General features: G+C 49.2%; 1 protein-coding gene across 1 annotated transcript; it reads left to right on the top strand.

The window, feature by feature from the left end:
* Nucleotides 1-9106: 9106 nt before the first annotated feature.
* Nucleotides 9107-10421, top strand: LOC100897659 (uncharacterized). The gene is made up of 2 exons (XM_003737369.1): nt 9107-9240; nt 9380-10421. Exons 1-2 carry the CDS (start codon nt 9107-9109, stop codon nt 10419-10421), a joined length of 1176 nt encoding a protein of 391 aa, XP_003737417.1.
* The last annotated feature ends 6882 nt before the right edge of the window (nt 10422-17303 follow it).

Genomic DNA, 17303 nt, shown 5'->3' with positions numbered 1-17303 from the left:
CCGAAACCCGGCAGAAAGGGGTGCTTTTCGGCCAATGTGTCTGGCTCGGTACGACTGCGAAAGCGGTCGAAAGTGTCATAAACCGCCGATTGCAGGACTTCTTGGATGACAGCGGAGGCTTAGCAGACAGCCAGTTTGGGTTCAGAGGAGGGAGGTCTACCATGAGCGCTCTGCAAATGGTCTCTGACCACGTCGAGAAGGAGCAGAGAAGACCTCGGGCGAAAAGAAAGAGATGCATGATTATCCCCCCGTCGTTAAGAATGCATTCAATTCGATCCGCTGGAACATCGTCATAGACAAAGTGCGGGACAGAGCTTTCCCGCATTACCTCACCAGAATCATTGTATCATACCTGCAGGAAAGTTAAATACAAATAAGCAGGCATCCTGCGTAGGGCATTTACAATAGAGAGAGAGTTGTGTCATTGTCATTATGAACGGAATCCACCAAATCATGCATCCCTCCTCTACGTATTTTTTTATTTTTTAATGGGAAAACTCCTCATTTGTGCAACAAAGGTATATCTTAACATAGAACACGTGATTATCGTTCGTTGATCATGTCGACAACTCTCCACGCGAAGTGTTGCTTCAGTTTCTTCGATCGGGCAATCTCATGTGGTCTCAGATTGAATCCTCTTCTCGTCGGCATGGTCTGTAGTATATGAAGAATTCATCGAACGACTCATCGCATTTCATCAGTTTCCTCAACGCCTTCAAATCAGCCGCTTTCATGCGGTCATGTATATCCACAATCTCCAGAGTGCCCCTCTCGATGCCACACCTGTGCTCAACTCGGTGGAGAAATCGTTTCTGCATTCGTGAAATCTTCCCGATGCTGCCTTTATCGATTGGATTCCAGACTGGGCTCGCGTATAGAAGGATCGGCAGAACATGCGAGGTGTAAAGCCTAAGATATGCCGGAGGACTCTTGAGAACGAAAGAGCGGAAAATCCAGGATGTGATGATCGATGCCCGTCGGACGACAATTTCAATGTGGTCTCTGAAGTCCAATTTTACCGAGAACAGAACGCCTAGATCCCTCTGCGTATGCATCTGACCCAGCTCGACGGAGCCCAGAGTGTACCGGAATCTACGATTTCCCGTGCCGAAATGAACAACGGAGCATTTTGAGTGAGACAATCGGAGTCCCATCCTTTCCGACCAGACTGCAAAATCATCCAGAGTAGCCTGTAACCCGTCCCGATCTGACTCGTCTCTCACTGACACTACGAACTTGACGTCATCGGCAAACATATAGTACCGAATTGGAGGCTGTATCACGGATTTCAGTCCGTCAATGAAGAACATGAAGAGGAGAGAGCCAAGGACCGTACCTTGAGGACAGCCCGTTGTAGCCATAGCACACCCAGAGAGGGCGCCACGAATCTTAACCCTGAAGCTCCTGTGGCGTAGGAACTCCGAGATCCATCTGACTGTCCTCGGGCCCACTCCCTTGGCCGGGAGAACCGAGAGCAAAAGGTCATGGGGCATTGTCTCGAACGCACTCTTGAAGTCAGTGTAAATTGCATCGACTGGGCATTTCTTGTTTGATGCGCAAGCCACAAAATTCGAGTAGGAGAGCAAATTATCTGTTGTCGATCGGCTCTTCCGGTAGGCGTGTTGCTGAGTTGATATCAGATTTTGCCGTTCGGCATTCCCCAGCACCGCGTTGCAGATTATCTTCTCGAGTATCCTACAGCTCACTGAGGTCAATGAAACGGGTCGTTCGTTGTTGGGATCACTACGCTGGCCCTTTTTGTGTACTGGGGCGATCCAAGCGGTTCTATAGAGCCGGGGTACAACTCCCTCATTCATGGATTTTCGGTAAATCAAGCTCAAGGGTTCAGCGACGCCGAGTGCAGTCCTTTTGAAAAATCCAGCGGGTATCATCTCGGGACTGGTACTCCAAGTACACTTCGTCTCAGATATGGCGTGTAGAACTGCATCTTCCGATACATCCACGTCATCGACGAGTTCCACATTCGAAGGATATAGTACCGCTGTAGAAGAAGTACGCACATCTGGAGCCTCAAGGTAGGTTCGCTCAAACAGTTCGCAGAGGAGATCGGATTTGTCTTGATCACTGAAGACTTTGGATCCGTCAGGTCCAATCAACATGGATAGGTCATCCTTCAATTTGAGCCTAGCCGACGAATAGCCGTAGAAACGTGTCGAATCGTTCGAGCTTACAATCGTGTTTTCCAGTATGCATCTCTGGCGGTGGAGCGCACGCTGAAGCCTCTTCTGCAGGCTCATCAGATCAGAGTCATCATCACAAGCGTGGATCCGCGTGAGAAGTCTTTTTATGTATACATGAAAGAATTCTTACCGATTTACTGCGCGCTCTGTAATAAAACTATTCGGCTAATTTCGGACGTTTTAAATCCACCCAAGGTTGTCTTCTGTTGAGCCGACTCATATCCAACAAGGCGAGAGACGAAGTCGCCGGGATATAAATAGAGGAAGGTCGAAATGAAATACAGTCTAACTCTCAGTTATAACGAAGCTGACACGATTGTACTCCACGTAGTCAGAGTCTTAACAGTGGCGACGAGGATGGGATCGATAATAAATGATAACAGATAACAGATTGATTCGGACAGTTACGTCGGTTCTGTGGCAAGCGCTAGAACCGCCATACCGCGATGTTCTCCACGACGTAGTTCAGAGACCTGCTCGCCCGACGATGTTCAAATGATGTCGTTCCGAGAATCACCCGGAACGTCTTCTCCCGCAAGTACGTCTCCTGAGCGATCGCCTTCACCCGTGGCTGTGACGACACCTCTTGGTGCACCATTGCGTCGCTCAAGTCGCATCCGCTTGCAGCCAGCACGGCTACAAGTGGAACATACGTCCGCTCCGCGCTATGGATGCCAACGCGTAGCTGGGGAAGGTGTTGAGCCGACTTATATCCAACAAGGCGAGAGGCGAAGTCGCCGGGATATAAATTCGGGATTCGAAATGACCATCTTATCCAAGACTGTGAGGGTCAAGCTCTAGGTTACGAGGGTGATTTATACACATACCAGCATTCGAGGCCTCGGCCGCGACCCTTGCTCGCGGGCGCGGTTATCAAGACTGAGAGAAAAAATCCCTAGTGGCGAGAAAGGTATGCGAAAATATATCCTTCGCTGCGTTGAAACTCCGGTACTGACGGTTTCATTCTCGTTCGTTTTCATCGTGTGAGCGCGTACTCTGCCGATTACTACGAGGGCACCCATTAGAAGATTCATGCTTTACTTTCTGTGTTTCTTACAGACTGATGCTCTGTGAGGAATAACGAATAGCTTTGCTCAGAGAGTTTTTGGGAAAATTGAGCCCCAAAGAGGCCACATCGGTGTGAGCTGACTCACTTATCAAGTTCAGATACTTCGAATACAGTGGAAGAAGTGCGAGCAGGCAGGTTTCCATAACGTGTTCCTCGAAAATCCACCTACTGAACGGACGGAGATAAGCCTCTCATATATATGTAGGGGGGATACACGTATTTGAGATTTCGAAACTTGATTCTCCTTTCTCTCCATTCCGGAGCAGGAGTCTCAGGAGCAGCTTGCGCCCCGTTGTTCGACGCCTCCATCCTGAAGTTCCGTGCAAGCACTCTATCGTCGGCCTCTGACCGAATTTTTTGACAATCTTGAGGATTCTGTCATCGGCAGCGACGTATTTGCTGCGTTTGGGCTCTGGCTCCTGGCCCGCGACGAATCTGGCGTAGGTCACATCTCGGCTCTGTTGGACCTCCCGTATTCCATCGATGCACTCGGACATCGGAACGAACATCGGAGGCTCGGATGGTCAACTCCAAACTCGCCCTGTAAGCGCCGCTGCGCGGCTCCAGTGTAGTTATTGGTCCGAGCTTCGCCGTCGATTGTACGTCGGACCACATGGCGATCGAAAAGCGAGCCGGAGCGCGAGCTATTTCTCGACCAAGAGCCGATCGCAAACGCCCAACGTAATTGTCTTCGAAGTAATTTAGCACCGGCATTAGTTCCTCGGGCAACTCAGTCGCCAGTTCGCTGATAGCGTCATCGATATGCGACGGTGGAATGAATGCAAGGGCCGGAATCATTCGGGCAAGCAAGGCGAATTCAGCGTCCTGCTTGAAACGCCGGAGGAGCCCCAGGTCCGAGAGTTTCGCCTTCATGTTCTTGACCGGATGAAACAGGCAGCCGCCCATCTCAGCATCCGGAAAAACTGTTCTGAATGCGTTTTAGAGACCAAGCTCGAAGTCAAGCGAAACTTGGCTCGAACTTCAGTGAGCCCACTGGTCCTTGAGGAGCTGTATCATGCGCGTGTTCGTGAACCGCTCCATCATCTTTGTTCCTCAGGGGATAAGCCATCAGGAAACCACTGTAATCGTCGACAAAGAGTGCTAGTCATCGAAATTTCCCGGAAGACTCGACACTCACTGGGCCGAAAATGTCGGAGTAAATCAGCTCAGCGCATGCTCCAGCTTTTTTGTGCGACGGGAAGACTGGTGAACGCCGCGGTGTTCGGAACTTGATTTGGTCTGATCATCGTACATCACCTCACCGTCAAAACCTCGCGCTTCATTTTGAGACGTGCTAAGGGTCTGATGATTCGCTTGACGGTGTCCTCGACCGTCAGAGGCCTCACGCTCTGAACAGCCGCGGCCACCTCCGCTCTCCCCGAATGACAAAAGATGCGTGCCTTAATTTCTGGAGGCTAGATACACATCTCATGCATCATAATTCTTTCCTCTCGACTCATCGAGTTGTGTACTCAAATCATCTATACGAGTTTCAGCGGCGATATGTTCTAACCTCATCCTTTCTGCCTCCATCGACAGGCCCATCGCATTGTCGTCGGCGACGCGTTCAGATTTTTTGACCAGTTCCGCTCCAGATTTAAAGTCACCGAAGACGCAGCATTTTGCGGGGGAAGCGAGTACTCTTTCCGCCCCGGTGAGACACCTGCTGCAGGCCTTGAGACCCATTTCGCGAATCTAGGTATTTTACGTAGCGACAGACTTACCCGATACTTACGATAGATGTCCACCGTTGTTGTATCCTCTTCTTGGGAATTGACACGTATCTTGGACCCGAAAGAACACGAGCATTCTTTAATTCCTCTCGACCTCGCTCGCGATGCGTCCGATTCGAACCCCGGGGCAGATCCATGGGTCGAGTGTGTTTCGGGAACCTTGACACGAGAGGAGCACTCCCTAGAGGAGCTGGAGATCAATTGAATTCACTTCAAGCCCACACCTTCTCTGGATAGGATGGACCGGAGGGTTTCATGCGGCATCGACTCAAACGCCTTCTTGAAGTCGGTGTGGAGTATTTCGACCGGTGTAGACTCGTTTGTGCAGCGAGAGATGTCACGGAAAAAGCTCACGAGACAGTCGGTCCTCGATCAGCCGGCTCTGTGTGCGTACAGGTGCTCAGGGATCAAGCCGTGGAGTTCCGCGTGTACCAAGATAGCTTCGCATATGACCCTTTGAAGAATCTCAAAGGTGACCGGGGTGAGCGAAACGGAGCTTTCTTGGAGAGGTGAGCGGGCAAGGCAAGGATTCCACCGACATGTATTGAAGTACAGTGGAACCCGCTTAATTGGACTAAATCGGGACCTAGTCATTTCGGTCCCAAATGGCGGTGGGATCCGATAAACTGGAGTGATTATTATCGGAGTGACCGGGAAACCTGATTCGGGGATCGGAATTCCGGTCCGATTGAGCGGTCGATCCCTTTATCAGGTGGTCCTATAAAGCGGGTTTCACTGTACTAAAGTATGTTGACGAAGACTTGAGGTACGCACTTCAAGTACTGCCGCTTGATCCTAAGATTAGCGATCGGTCTCGGTCCAAGCAAGAATTGTCGACCGCTTGGAAAAACGCTGCAGTGGAGAAGATTTCTACTGCGACCCTCAGTGTTGAGGTCCACGCCTCCCCGGATGGGGTTGATCACCGGGTCTTCTCGCGCACTTCCATTGCTGATTCTTTCTGACGTCTCTCGATCTCGATGAACGAGAGCGAAAGTTCCTTTCATTTTGTTATGGATCTGAGCGGTGGTTGGATTAGAACGATGACGTCCCGGGTCTGGATGGGAAGTAGACTACCGCATAGTCCACACTAGAATAGGTGTTGGTTGGAAGAAGAGAAGTAACACACTGGAGTTGTTGGGTGTAGTCTGGATGGTGACTACTGAGACTCTATTCTTTATTCCGATGGACGGGTTTATATACTGGTGAGAGTGACGTCATGGAGTGGAAGCTAACCTAGGTTAGGTTGGGTTGAGTCGAGTCAGGTCCAGCTAGCTCAGATTACAATTAGTTCATGTTTCCGCCGTGGGGCGCTGTTGTCTTCAAAGTTTAGAAAAACTGTCTGACCGCAATCATCTAGATACAGCTCTCCGATGGGAAGCGAGTGTCCATGGTCTGGTTTCGAATATCATTTCTCCAGTAATCGAAAAAAGTATGTTTATGGGACAGCTGAATGTTATACTCGAATGGCTGGTCCCATCACATTTTTTTCGCGAAGGACCTGATGACTCGAGATTTTTCCGCCCGGATGTCAAGTTCGTTGGATGAAGTCCCCCCATTGATGGAGGTTTTAATCGATCGCAGTCGTGACTTCGAACAAGCATTGCTTTTTGTTGCACTTCCACGCGCGAAAAGCATAAACATAAACGGCCTGCTTCTCACCTTTGCAAAAAATGACTCGATGAGATCCGCGCTGGGCTCACAGGCTCCGATGGTGCGATCGGACCGTCTTGAGGAAGAGGTCGACTTCGACTCACTTGGAATTCCTCGATTTTCGACTTGCAGGATATGCGACTCAGATGAAGCGCAACATTGGATACGGTTCTTTATTTCATGAGACGATATATGCGAAAAAGCTCATAGATTCACGACAAGGAGCTCTACGAACGAAATCAGGGGATCCTGTTGACTCCGGCTCTGCTGTATCGGAATGTTTTTCCTCATGTCTCGTGCAGCTCCCAGCTCACTCCTGAGCGGATCCAAGTCTCACACGCGGGATTAGTTTCCGATTTCCGATAAATTCCGCCCAGAAATCTTCGGGGAAATAGGGGTGTTCGCGCCTCGATCTGAAGCCTCCCACCAGGTTTGGTGTAAGCTCCAAATGAGAGACACGCTCCGTGAGCGGATGCATCTCTTGCTGGCGACGAACCCACAGCGCTGCCTCTCCCGCCAGAAGAGCGGATAGCAGCAAGCAGCGCCGCCATACTTTTCAGCGAACTGGCCTCTGAGCTCGCTACTGAGTGAAAACCCAGATGCTTCAGTCCTCGGCGAGTTTTCGCAGGGATTTAGCAGCGCCTTCCGGTGCGTTTTTGGCAAGCTGTCCGCAGTCCGCTGAGAACATCATCTTCCGTCCGGGAAAAACAGCGCTCCGATGTTCATCCCCCGACACTGAAGCCGATTATAATTGTGAAACTTTCGCGTGAACTCTGCGGGACAGGTGTTTATATAATACGTATGTAAGTATCTATCCGTTTCCAGAAGAATCGCCCCTTTGGACGGTGTTCGTTGTCGACAAAGACGCGCATTTCAATGATTGATGCGATTCCAGTTACAGCAGAAGACTGTGTCTGCTTATCAAATCATCCACCGGACGTTGATTCCAATCACTGTCTGGAGATGCTGAAAGCCATAGGAAAGTCGGCGATCCAGAAGCCGGCATATTACATAGTGGCTGCGATCCTGGTGGCTACCGCACTCATTAGTACCCTACCACAGAAACGATACGACGATGAGCGAAGCTTGTTGCAGGACATCATGGCCCTCTGTGTCTGTGGCATTGTTCTTCGCGTCCTCTTCGAGTGTCCGGAATGGAGTATAGGTAAACTGAGGCCAGGAATCCTGCTGGACATCCTCGCCATTTCTACGTCGGGTATCTCTTGCTCAGCGGTCGCCGTAGTCCTTACGAGTTTCAGATCCGACGAGAGTCTCGGACCTATTTATCTAATGCTGATTTACGTAATTAGGTGAGTTGATATCACGCATATTTCACCCCAATGGCGCGCGGCTCGGGGTAGGACAGTCTTACTTCAAGTACTAGTTAGGTTTATAAAATCCGAACTGATAAGATAGCGAGACTGGTTAGGTTTGCGGGGCCGGGAGCTTCTGCCGCTACCGGGAAGGATCCCTCTTGTCCGATAGCACAGAGCCAGAGGACAAAAGTTAGCGGGATACCGAGAGAATACTCTTATTCCGGGAATGATCAATGAACCTGCCCACAGTGACAAAAACAGCTTTCCAAAAGCTTTGCTCTGGATTCGAGCGCGCCTTCCGATCATGAAGCTCAATCGTGTATGGTGTGCTCTCTCTACGGAGCCTGCATACGCGTGCGAAGGTGGAAATGTTCACAGAGAGACTGAGACGCATTGGAAATATCTCTCCATTCTCGAGCGCTTTGGCGAATTATTACATGGTTAGCAATGATTTTTTCATTCCTTTACTCTCTCGAGTGGATCGATTTACAATTTCAGCGTTGGATCTCACTCCAAAGCTCCTAGTTTGGCGGCTCATCGCATATGAACAAAACTCTGACGACGCGCTGATCGAGATCGAGGTACGAATACTGACGCTCTTCGCGGGAGTAGCAAGCATTGCGACGCTCTTCGGATCGATTATGGGTAAACCTCATGGCATTGCCTGATGGAAACTTCGAATGGCCCCGGATGGCGCAGTCGATACCCTGTCTGGAAACACATCCGGTGATGAATATCCTTCTGCCATTTGCAGGAGTCAAGTCTACTGCGATTAGGAGTTCATGCTTTTCGATTGTGGCAGGATGTGTAGTTTTGGCTTTCCTCGACATAGCTAATTTTGGCGCCTCAACCGCTATAATACATCTCTCAAAGCGACTCGATCTCTTCCGAGCTGAGGAGGTATCGGTGGACCCGAGAGAGAAAGCGGAAGAACACAATCCAGGAAAACCGGAAGAACCCGGACTGGGAGGAGCGGAAGAAGATGGAGGAGAAGGAGCCGAAGAACATGGAGGAGAAGGAGCCGAAGAACATGGAGGAGAAGGAGCCGAAGAACAAGGACAAGAGAGAGAAGCAGAAAACGAAAAAGGACGACTAGAGCAATTAGGTATTTACCTTGACCTCTGTGAGCCCTGTATGATGAAGCTCTTCCGCCCTTTTTGGGAGTGTCTGCTGCGTGGAACTTCGCTGAAAGCTATTGTGATGATCAGCTTCTATGTCTACTTGGTTGTCGGAATCTCGGGATGCATGCAGCTCAGAGAGGAGACAGATAGGTGAGCCAAATTCTCTTTCGACTTACATACACTCTTCTGGCTGACGAGCGAGAAAAACAGGCTTTAGAAGCCAGCTAGCTTTCGGAACATACCAGGAGTCGTGCTTGCGCTCTTGAACTTGTCGTTTTCCTATTCCCAGGCCAATACCCCGTCCGGACGGACCATCCGGGAAAGTCGATCTTCCCGCGTATTGGTACTTAGACCCGCTCGCGGGTTACCGATATGGACTTAACATCAATGCAGGCATTGACTACTGGAATGTTGAGACACGGGAACGTCTCATGGCAATGCTGGACGAGTTCGAAAGTACGACCCGTAACAGCACGAGGGTATTGACGAATTGTTGGTTCCAAAGAATCCCCCGTCTGTTTGGAATGGAGGAGGCGAGAATCATGTATCCCAACTCATCGAGAAGAGATTATCAAACAATAGCCTTGAAGCAAATGCTGCGCTTGAAACCATTCTCCGAATTCGATCGGGATATTAAGTTCAACGAGAACGATACGGTGATCGTTGCCTCTCGATGCAAACTCCGCCCGATGCGTGTTGTAGACGCGAACGACGAGAAGCTCATGGTACGCAACTTGAGGCGAATTGTGGCTAAATATCCAGATTTGAATTCTAGTATCAACGATCCTTCCGGGGAGGGTGTTTTAGACAATATGTCGCTCGTCGTTCATTGGATCTCGATTCCTCTTATAATTCGATTATTAATATGTTTTTGTTTCGCTCCCAATTCCATTCTATCGTGCTTGTGGACTCCCATGTCGGTGATTTCAGTTGGAGTCGGAGCCGTCGGCTGCTTCATCTGGTTCGGACTAGATTGCCCGCCTATATTTTTACTTCTCGTGGTTTGGAAGGCCTTATCGTTTCACGAGTTCTTCACTACGCCGTACGTTTTCCTCCATAAAGCAGAGGCGGACTCAGATGAGAAAATGCGCGCGGCGTTCCGTTGCCTCCTGCTTCTATTCGTGGAGTTCTATTTCGCTGCTTCTTACTGTCTATACATGATGCTCACGACCGAGACGCCCAAATTCGTCTGGGTCTCTTTGCTCAAGGTTGTAACTCTGATCAGCTCGTTCGAGTGCTTCCATCACATGCTGGTACTTCCCGCTTTTGTGACATCGAATGAAAGTTTCCGCAAGATAATAGCGAAAATGAGTTCCATTTCATTGGTCTGACTTGCTTTCGAGATTTCTTTGCGTGATATTACTGCGTGCATCGCTCGCTCTCCATCGCGCATCATACGGGACGATCGCACGTTCGAAAGCGACTCCCCATGCGAGTTAAATTCACAGGTCGGTGTCGCCTTCCGTACGTTCATATGTTTGCCAATATTTGTATCCGTCTGGGAGTTGTAAGCCCTAGAAGTGAGATTGTTTTTGGAATAAAGTCCCGAGAGGTTTTGCCGCATCACTTCGACGCATGAATTTGTCAATTCGTAGAAGAACCGGAGCAGAGAGTCAGAGAGAGTGAGAGTTTCCTCGCAGTTGTGTCTCCAGCCGCCCTTGAATTTTCCGAGAAGGAGAAGACTCGACGATGTATAAACCTTCACATATTCTCACAAAAAATAAAACTGATCTTCCCGGAAAAGATGTACGGCAATTATTGTCCATTCGGAGACAGCAGACCGTACTTCATTGTTCTGTGACGGATCTCCATTAGGATTCACTGGAAAACATGGATCAGAATTCGCGTTGATCGATCCGCCCCGCTCGAAAACCTTCAGTGCTCGATTAGCTCACTCTCACGACGGGATGCTCTCTGCGCTGCCCTTCCCGCTGATCGTGGCTCGCTGCTTTCTCCTCCGAGCTCCTCGCTCCTAACTCGGTCCTCCCCGGAGCCACGCTGCTGGATGACCCTTCGACGAGCTGAGCGACGGCCCGACGGAAGCGGTATCCATCATGTCTCTCAGGGTTTCAAGGAGGAAACCTGGAAGAAGAAACGAGATCGATTGTCGATTCATCGCCGAGGAGGCGAAAACTGGCTAACAATAAAACGGGGTTGATCCATTTCTCTGATTACACCTCGGGGACGTGTTTGCCGTCTAAATTGGTCGCATTTTCGATTGAAGCCATTTCTACGGATTTTCCGACGAGAGCAAAGGTTCTGGTCAGTTCCTGTATGATCGGCTTCTACGGAAATTCCTGTGGGAACGTGTTTTTCGATCTGCTATCGACGATGTGATCTCTGTTGGGTTTCTACAGATTAACGGAGCCATGAAACCGAACATGTTAATTATGCCAATCGTGCCAATCATGGCAATTATCCCCCTTAATCACATAATATATGTCCGCGATGTCAAGATTGAGCTTTCCTTCCGACTCGAGTTCAAAGTCCGTACTGCTTGATAACTCAGATGACAAATCACGACAGCCACGGTACCACGGTCACGGTCGCACCGTCACGAGATTCGATGAGAGAGATGCGATCAAGCTCGTAATCAGTTTTGAATTAGACAGATATCTCTGACTTTCTCATCTTTCACTCGAGCTGGGAAGAGTGAGGCATCATCATCGTGTGTCATTGTGACCAGCAATTGATGGCCGTGAAGAGCATGCCGGGTCAGGAAGCGCTGGCAAGAATCGTTGATCCGGAAGTTGAAAAGAGGTGCTCAACGAGTATTGAGGAAACCGTAGAGCTCTTCCAGGGAAGAGTCCAGCAAGGCAGGGTTGCTTCCTCGTTCCAAAGATGGAGCTCGTGAATTGTAGAATATGTCGGATGCTCGGAAGAATCCTCTTTTCACGGCCGTCATACGCCGCACTGAATCCTTACGCCCCGGCTCGGACCGTTCCGGGCCGTTCCGGTCGCACGCCTTTCGAAGGCGACGGGTCAGTGAATCCTTAATTCTCGTAGACGGAGGCTCGATGCGCTATCCGTGCGAATATTTCTCTTCAGCGCGAGAATCGTCCAGGAGACTACCGACGGGCGACACTTGTTGCTCATTCCCGTGCGAAGCTCAGCTCAGGCGAGAATCCCAGGAAACTCACTGATTTAGAGAGACGCCACGTTAGGTGAGCGAATGAGCGTAATTTTATGCTGGGAGCATCCCGAAAGCAATCGACGCACAATAAAGCGAGGATATTCTTTTACAGGATTGCGGCGCTCGAGGGTGCGGACGAATCGCTGATCGAAAAATTCGCTCAGACCGCAGCTGTTAACATCCGCAGCAAAAGCAATATCTTAAGATATGAGTATGACTCAACGATACTTTTCTTCTTGCCCTAAGCTGAATCCTGAGAATATTTCAGAACCGATTACGACACGCCGATCAATCAATCGGGAGTCACTGGCTCCTCGAAGCGCTCCCTTCGGCTCTTCGATATCATATATAGAGACTATATAGAGAGATCGCTCATCGATGCGATCCCAATCGGTCATCCACCTCCAAGGAGTGAGATCTTCCTCCGCAGGGGTCCAAAAATCCAACTGCAGTTAAAGCCAAGCGGCGTTTTGACGGTGGCAGCCGGCGTTTTTGACGTGAAACGTCGTCAAACGTCTTTAATTTCGACTCAGGGGCGCGTTCAATGTACTTCGTCCTTCATGTAACGATTTAACGCCGCTTTTGAGAGGCTAGAACTTTCTTAATTGTGCACAGAATTTTTGTTGGATTGTATTGATCGGCAGACAATTTACGGCACAATCTTCTATTCAAATTCAAAATGAATCTGAGAAAGTCAAGAGCCCTTACGCCCCGATTTCCAATCATACTGATAGTCTCCGCGGTTACTTGATGAATATGTCTCCAGAGCCTATGAACATTGGATTTCAGAGCTGATTCGACTTACAAGCCAAAGCTAGTGTCTTTGGTCCCCCTGCGCAACTCGAGGATCAGGCTCTCAAGTTCCGAAGAATGTTTTATTAAGAAGGAAATAGTATGTTTTCCATCCTGATCATATACGTATATGCACATCGTTTTTTATGGAACGATTTCTGGTCAGCTGTGCGGTAGATGTTCCTCGATTGTGCGTCGCGCACGGGATTCCTAGTCTAGTACATCTATCGATGAGTATTAGGGAGCTGCATATGGTTCGGGCCCTATTTTCCGAATGATGATATTTCCGTGCTGAGAAGCATGAGAGAATTCCCGACTGCTATATTCCTCGCGGGGAAACTCTGGGAAGAGTTTCATCTGTATGTAACCTTCAGGCTCACCAACGTATTCTCAAAAAAACTACTCCGAAGATGAACAAAGCTGTCATGTTAATCTCCGTTTATCATGTCGGAATTTTAACGGCTTGCTGACGATAACCATCTCCCGTTGCGATATCCCGTCAATGTGAAGAACTTTGAGAGACATGTGAGAACCCTCATTGGTTTTTGCGGTGACTGCTACATTTGTCGGTCAGCAGAAGATTTGATCAGCTTTGAAGGACCGTACAGGCTGTCGAGGACACTACTTGATATACAGGTTGTTGTGGCCTATACAACGGAATAAACTGTCCGACCGATATATGCCATAGGCGAAAATGAGCTCTTCATAAGATAAACGTCGATTGAAAAAAGGAGCTGGGTTTCGTTCACCGTTTTGGCGTAGGCGTTTCACGTCCTTTCACGGTAGTGTCATGACACTACCCGCGTGAAATTTTCTGTACGGCTCTTTGAAGCAACGAAATGTCAATCAATCGTATGATAGGGCTCGCTGATAGCTCCTCAGAAGCTGTCTGAGCTGATAGACTTCAAGAAATTGACCCGAGGAGCTCCCTCGAAAATATGCTCAAACTTATAAGCGCAGATCGGCCTCACGGGGCGTTTTCCCGTCTTCGATCCTCCATACTCGTTCAGCGATCGAGTCATCTGCATCTTGCACGATACATATTTTCGAGTCCATAATCCGATAAGCATTGGGAGCAGAAAAGGCATTCAATCCCGGACTGAAGTGATTTCCTGAGCGGCTTTCCCGAATATCTCGCTCTCCTGCTCCCCAGACGATGATTCAGGACCGCTCGGCCAAAGATCGAAGTCCATTCTTGATTTTTCGGGAATAACCTGTGATGCGGAATACTCTCTGTCCTTCCGCGCGTTGAGCGTTTCACCCGGTGAACACCCGCGTAGCACCATGCAAAAGCTAAGAGAGACGCCCTCGACTGCGGCTGAATCAACTTTCCAGGTGATGATATTCTTCGGCTCCGGTATGGAGAGCGCTTCGTCATCCCCGTGCAGAAGTCATTGAAAATCTTGGATGGGAACTTACGGCGCCACGAGAGGAAAAATCAACGGTGGTTTGTCTGAAGCGAAGAAGTTCGCGTCGAATGCTTCATGGTGCAGTCATATCGCCTCGCGTTCCCTGATGGAGGGGAGATAAATATCTGGCGACCGACCGAATCAGAAATCATTATATTGAAATTATTGATGTGATTCACAATTTTCCGAGACCATTCCGGCACCATTTAAACGGTACCGAAGATGCGCAGACCGCGTGCGCGATTCCTCAGAAAAAAATGGTGCTCCCTACCGACCACCGTCCTCCGAAGCTCTCCCGGACAAGGTTCTGAGCCGTGCACGTCGATACAAGTCGCGGGTCACGGCCGAAGGGCATGTACGGTTTCGTGTTTCGAGCTGTATCATATTGCACAAATTCCACGGGTGAGCGTGTTTTGTGTACATAGCGATGACATGGGCTATTGACTCATAATTCATCAGACGAATGTTTGCTGAGCTCCTTCTCATTCATTGCGCCGCTTCGTGTTGTGCGAAGCTGGTGGACGAGAGGGAGAAATTCGACCCTTCGCCCTCTGTATATGTCGCCTTTCCCGCAAGAACGTATCACATTCCATGGAATCACACGGACTGTGAGGGTGGCCATAACTTCCCACGGGGCGATCAGCGAAATCAGGAGAAAGCTTTTCTCAGTTTCGAAACCATATTCATAGGGTGAGCGGAGTATTCATCCATATTCCTCGGGGCTCATTCATGTTCTTCGTTTCATGGAACTCTATAAGGCGATTATGACGGTTGAGATCATCATCTTCATACGCGTGCACGCTCGAACGCATAAAAGCTCGCGGGCCGGGCTGCATTTCTGATGTTCGGGAAATGTCTCCCGGAATCCCGATCCAGACGCTGCGGTATGCGAGGATCATTTCTATGATGCAGCGGCCAGACTCATTGAGTATTTTGGCATCTTATCGACGCAACCGGTTGCTCTTCCGCGAATTTCTACTCGTAGGTACTTGTCTGTCATCTTCGAGATATTTGGCTCATGATTGAGACGATGAAGCTGCGGAATACGGACCAAGGAACTGTAAATCTGAATCGGATAGCTGGGGTGAAGACTTCTGAAGTGAGCATCTGCTCCGATGACTCATGGCTGCACAGTATGGTAGTCTCCACGTCGAGAATGAAAGATCATAAAGAAATCCTGGCAACAGATGGGGAATGCACGGAGCGAAAGTACGTGCGTCGAAGTTCGATGCACCTCTCACGCTTGAACTCCAAACTCGAAGATTCCGCAGTGAAAGGCACTTTTTAAGATGAAAAGTCAAAGCAACATCTGCTGATGATTTCATTTTCCATTCACTAAACATTAACTGTGATGTATTCTTCGTTTATGATACCGTTATATCCCATGAAAGGTCATCTGGGATAAGGCGCCGCGACGGAAACTCAGTGATGTGATCTACGTAAATTGGTTTGCGACTCTTCCCCGAGCGATTATCAATATTCCCGGACAACACCGCTTTTCCTGAGCAAGTCACTGGCTCGGAACCACACTTTCTATCGAAACGCAGGGAAGTTTCGAGTACACCAGGATTCGTCCCGGCAACCTGGATCTTGGACAATCATTCCGCGAGTGGAATCTGTTTATTCGTCATTAAAAGATATCGACCATCGCTCTCGATCCGTCGCTCTCGGAACAGGGACCGTCGAATCCATCCGAGAATCTACTCCAACCTTGCATTCGAGACAATAAATAACATACAGGCGATTACCCGAACCGAAGTCTGACTCTACCGCACCGCGTGAAATCTTCAGAGCAAGGAAACTCAGGTTGCTCTCGTCACGTCATCACGCATCGTATTGCTCGCTATGGTCATTGATGAGAAAACAGAAAAAACGTGTCATAGCTGATTGATTAGCTCAATTGAAGCATCGGAGAATGATGGAACATAGCTTCAAAGCAGCGATTCGATCGGAGATGTGGTTTTACAAAGCTAGTGATACGTCATCGTCGTATAAGAGCAGGGAGCTTCCCTCCGCGACCAGTCGGCTCTTTGCTTTCATATTCACACCGCACACGTCCAATCACTCGTCAATCAATCTCCATTCGCTCATTACTTCACGCGTACATTACCATCGTCGGTCATGCGCACATTCGTTCATATCAGATGGAGTTATCGATCTTGTTTCTCCGTGAACTTAGAGTGCAGTACGATATTCAGTTCTATGCTCTTCTTCCCGTCCGTTTTCCCCCTCCTATCTGAACGATATAAAAATGAGAGCTCGTAGAAAACTGTGAAATCGGTGCGTCGCTACCTAGATCATAGTAGGTGTCTCTCTTTCTCTCTCATCGGATCTCGAACAAATTGATCGCTTGCATGACATCACTACTCCAAGCTCGAAGTGCTGTACACTCGGTTCTTGATTTTTCTAATCTTGAGCGAGCGTTTGATGCTCTGTTATGACCACAGTCGGCAGTAGTTTCGTTCCGTTTCCACAATCCTGACTTTGCGTATAGCTTATGTAAGTATTGATCGTGTCCGTCGAGACACAGCTCTATCCATGATAAGACACCGCATGCAACATTTTGGGGAAAGCTGTCCGGATCTTCAGCGCTTATGTTTTCGGACATCGTCACCGATCGAGGTTTTCCTCCCGCTGGGCTTCCTTTCGATGCGATCGGAACTCGTCAGTGAGACCAACTTCCGACGCTTTGACTCCCCGTTCTTAAGGCATACACAAGGATCACATTCGTATTTCCAAAGAGGATTTCTCACAAGATTATCGACGAGCCCTACCTTAACCATCGAATCCCGGGTATGCACAGTCCGTCCCTTTGTCAGATCCCGGAGCACCACGAGGAATAGACGGGACGACGGTGGAACAGACCGACAGACAGAGGG

Source organism: Galendromus occidentalis, unplaced genomic scaffold (genome assembly GCF_000255335.2).
Source record: "Galendromus occidentalis unplaced genomic scaffold, Mocc_1.1 scf7180000075508, whole genome shotgun sequence".
NCBI classification, from domain to species: Eukaryota; Metazoa; Arthropoda; class Arachnida; order Mesostigmata; family Phytoseiidae; genus Galendromus; species Galendromus occidentalis.
Note: the sequence above shows the minus strand (reverse complement) of the source record. Positions and strands in the feature narration are given on the sequence as shown.

Excerpts from the sequence above, each read along its gene's own strand:
- LOC100897659 (XM_003737369.1), top strand. The coding sequence starts at position 9,107 with ATGAAGCTCTTCCGCCCTTTTTGGGAGTGTCTGCTGCGTGGAACTTCG. Across the intron at positions 9,241-9,379 it reads CTCAGAGAGGAGACAGATAG|GCCAATACCCCGTCCGGACG; the intron begins GTGAGCCAAATT and ends TCCTATTCCCAG.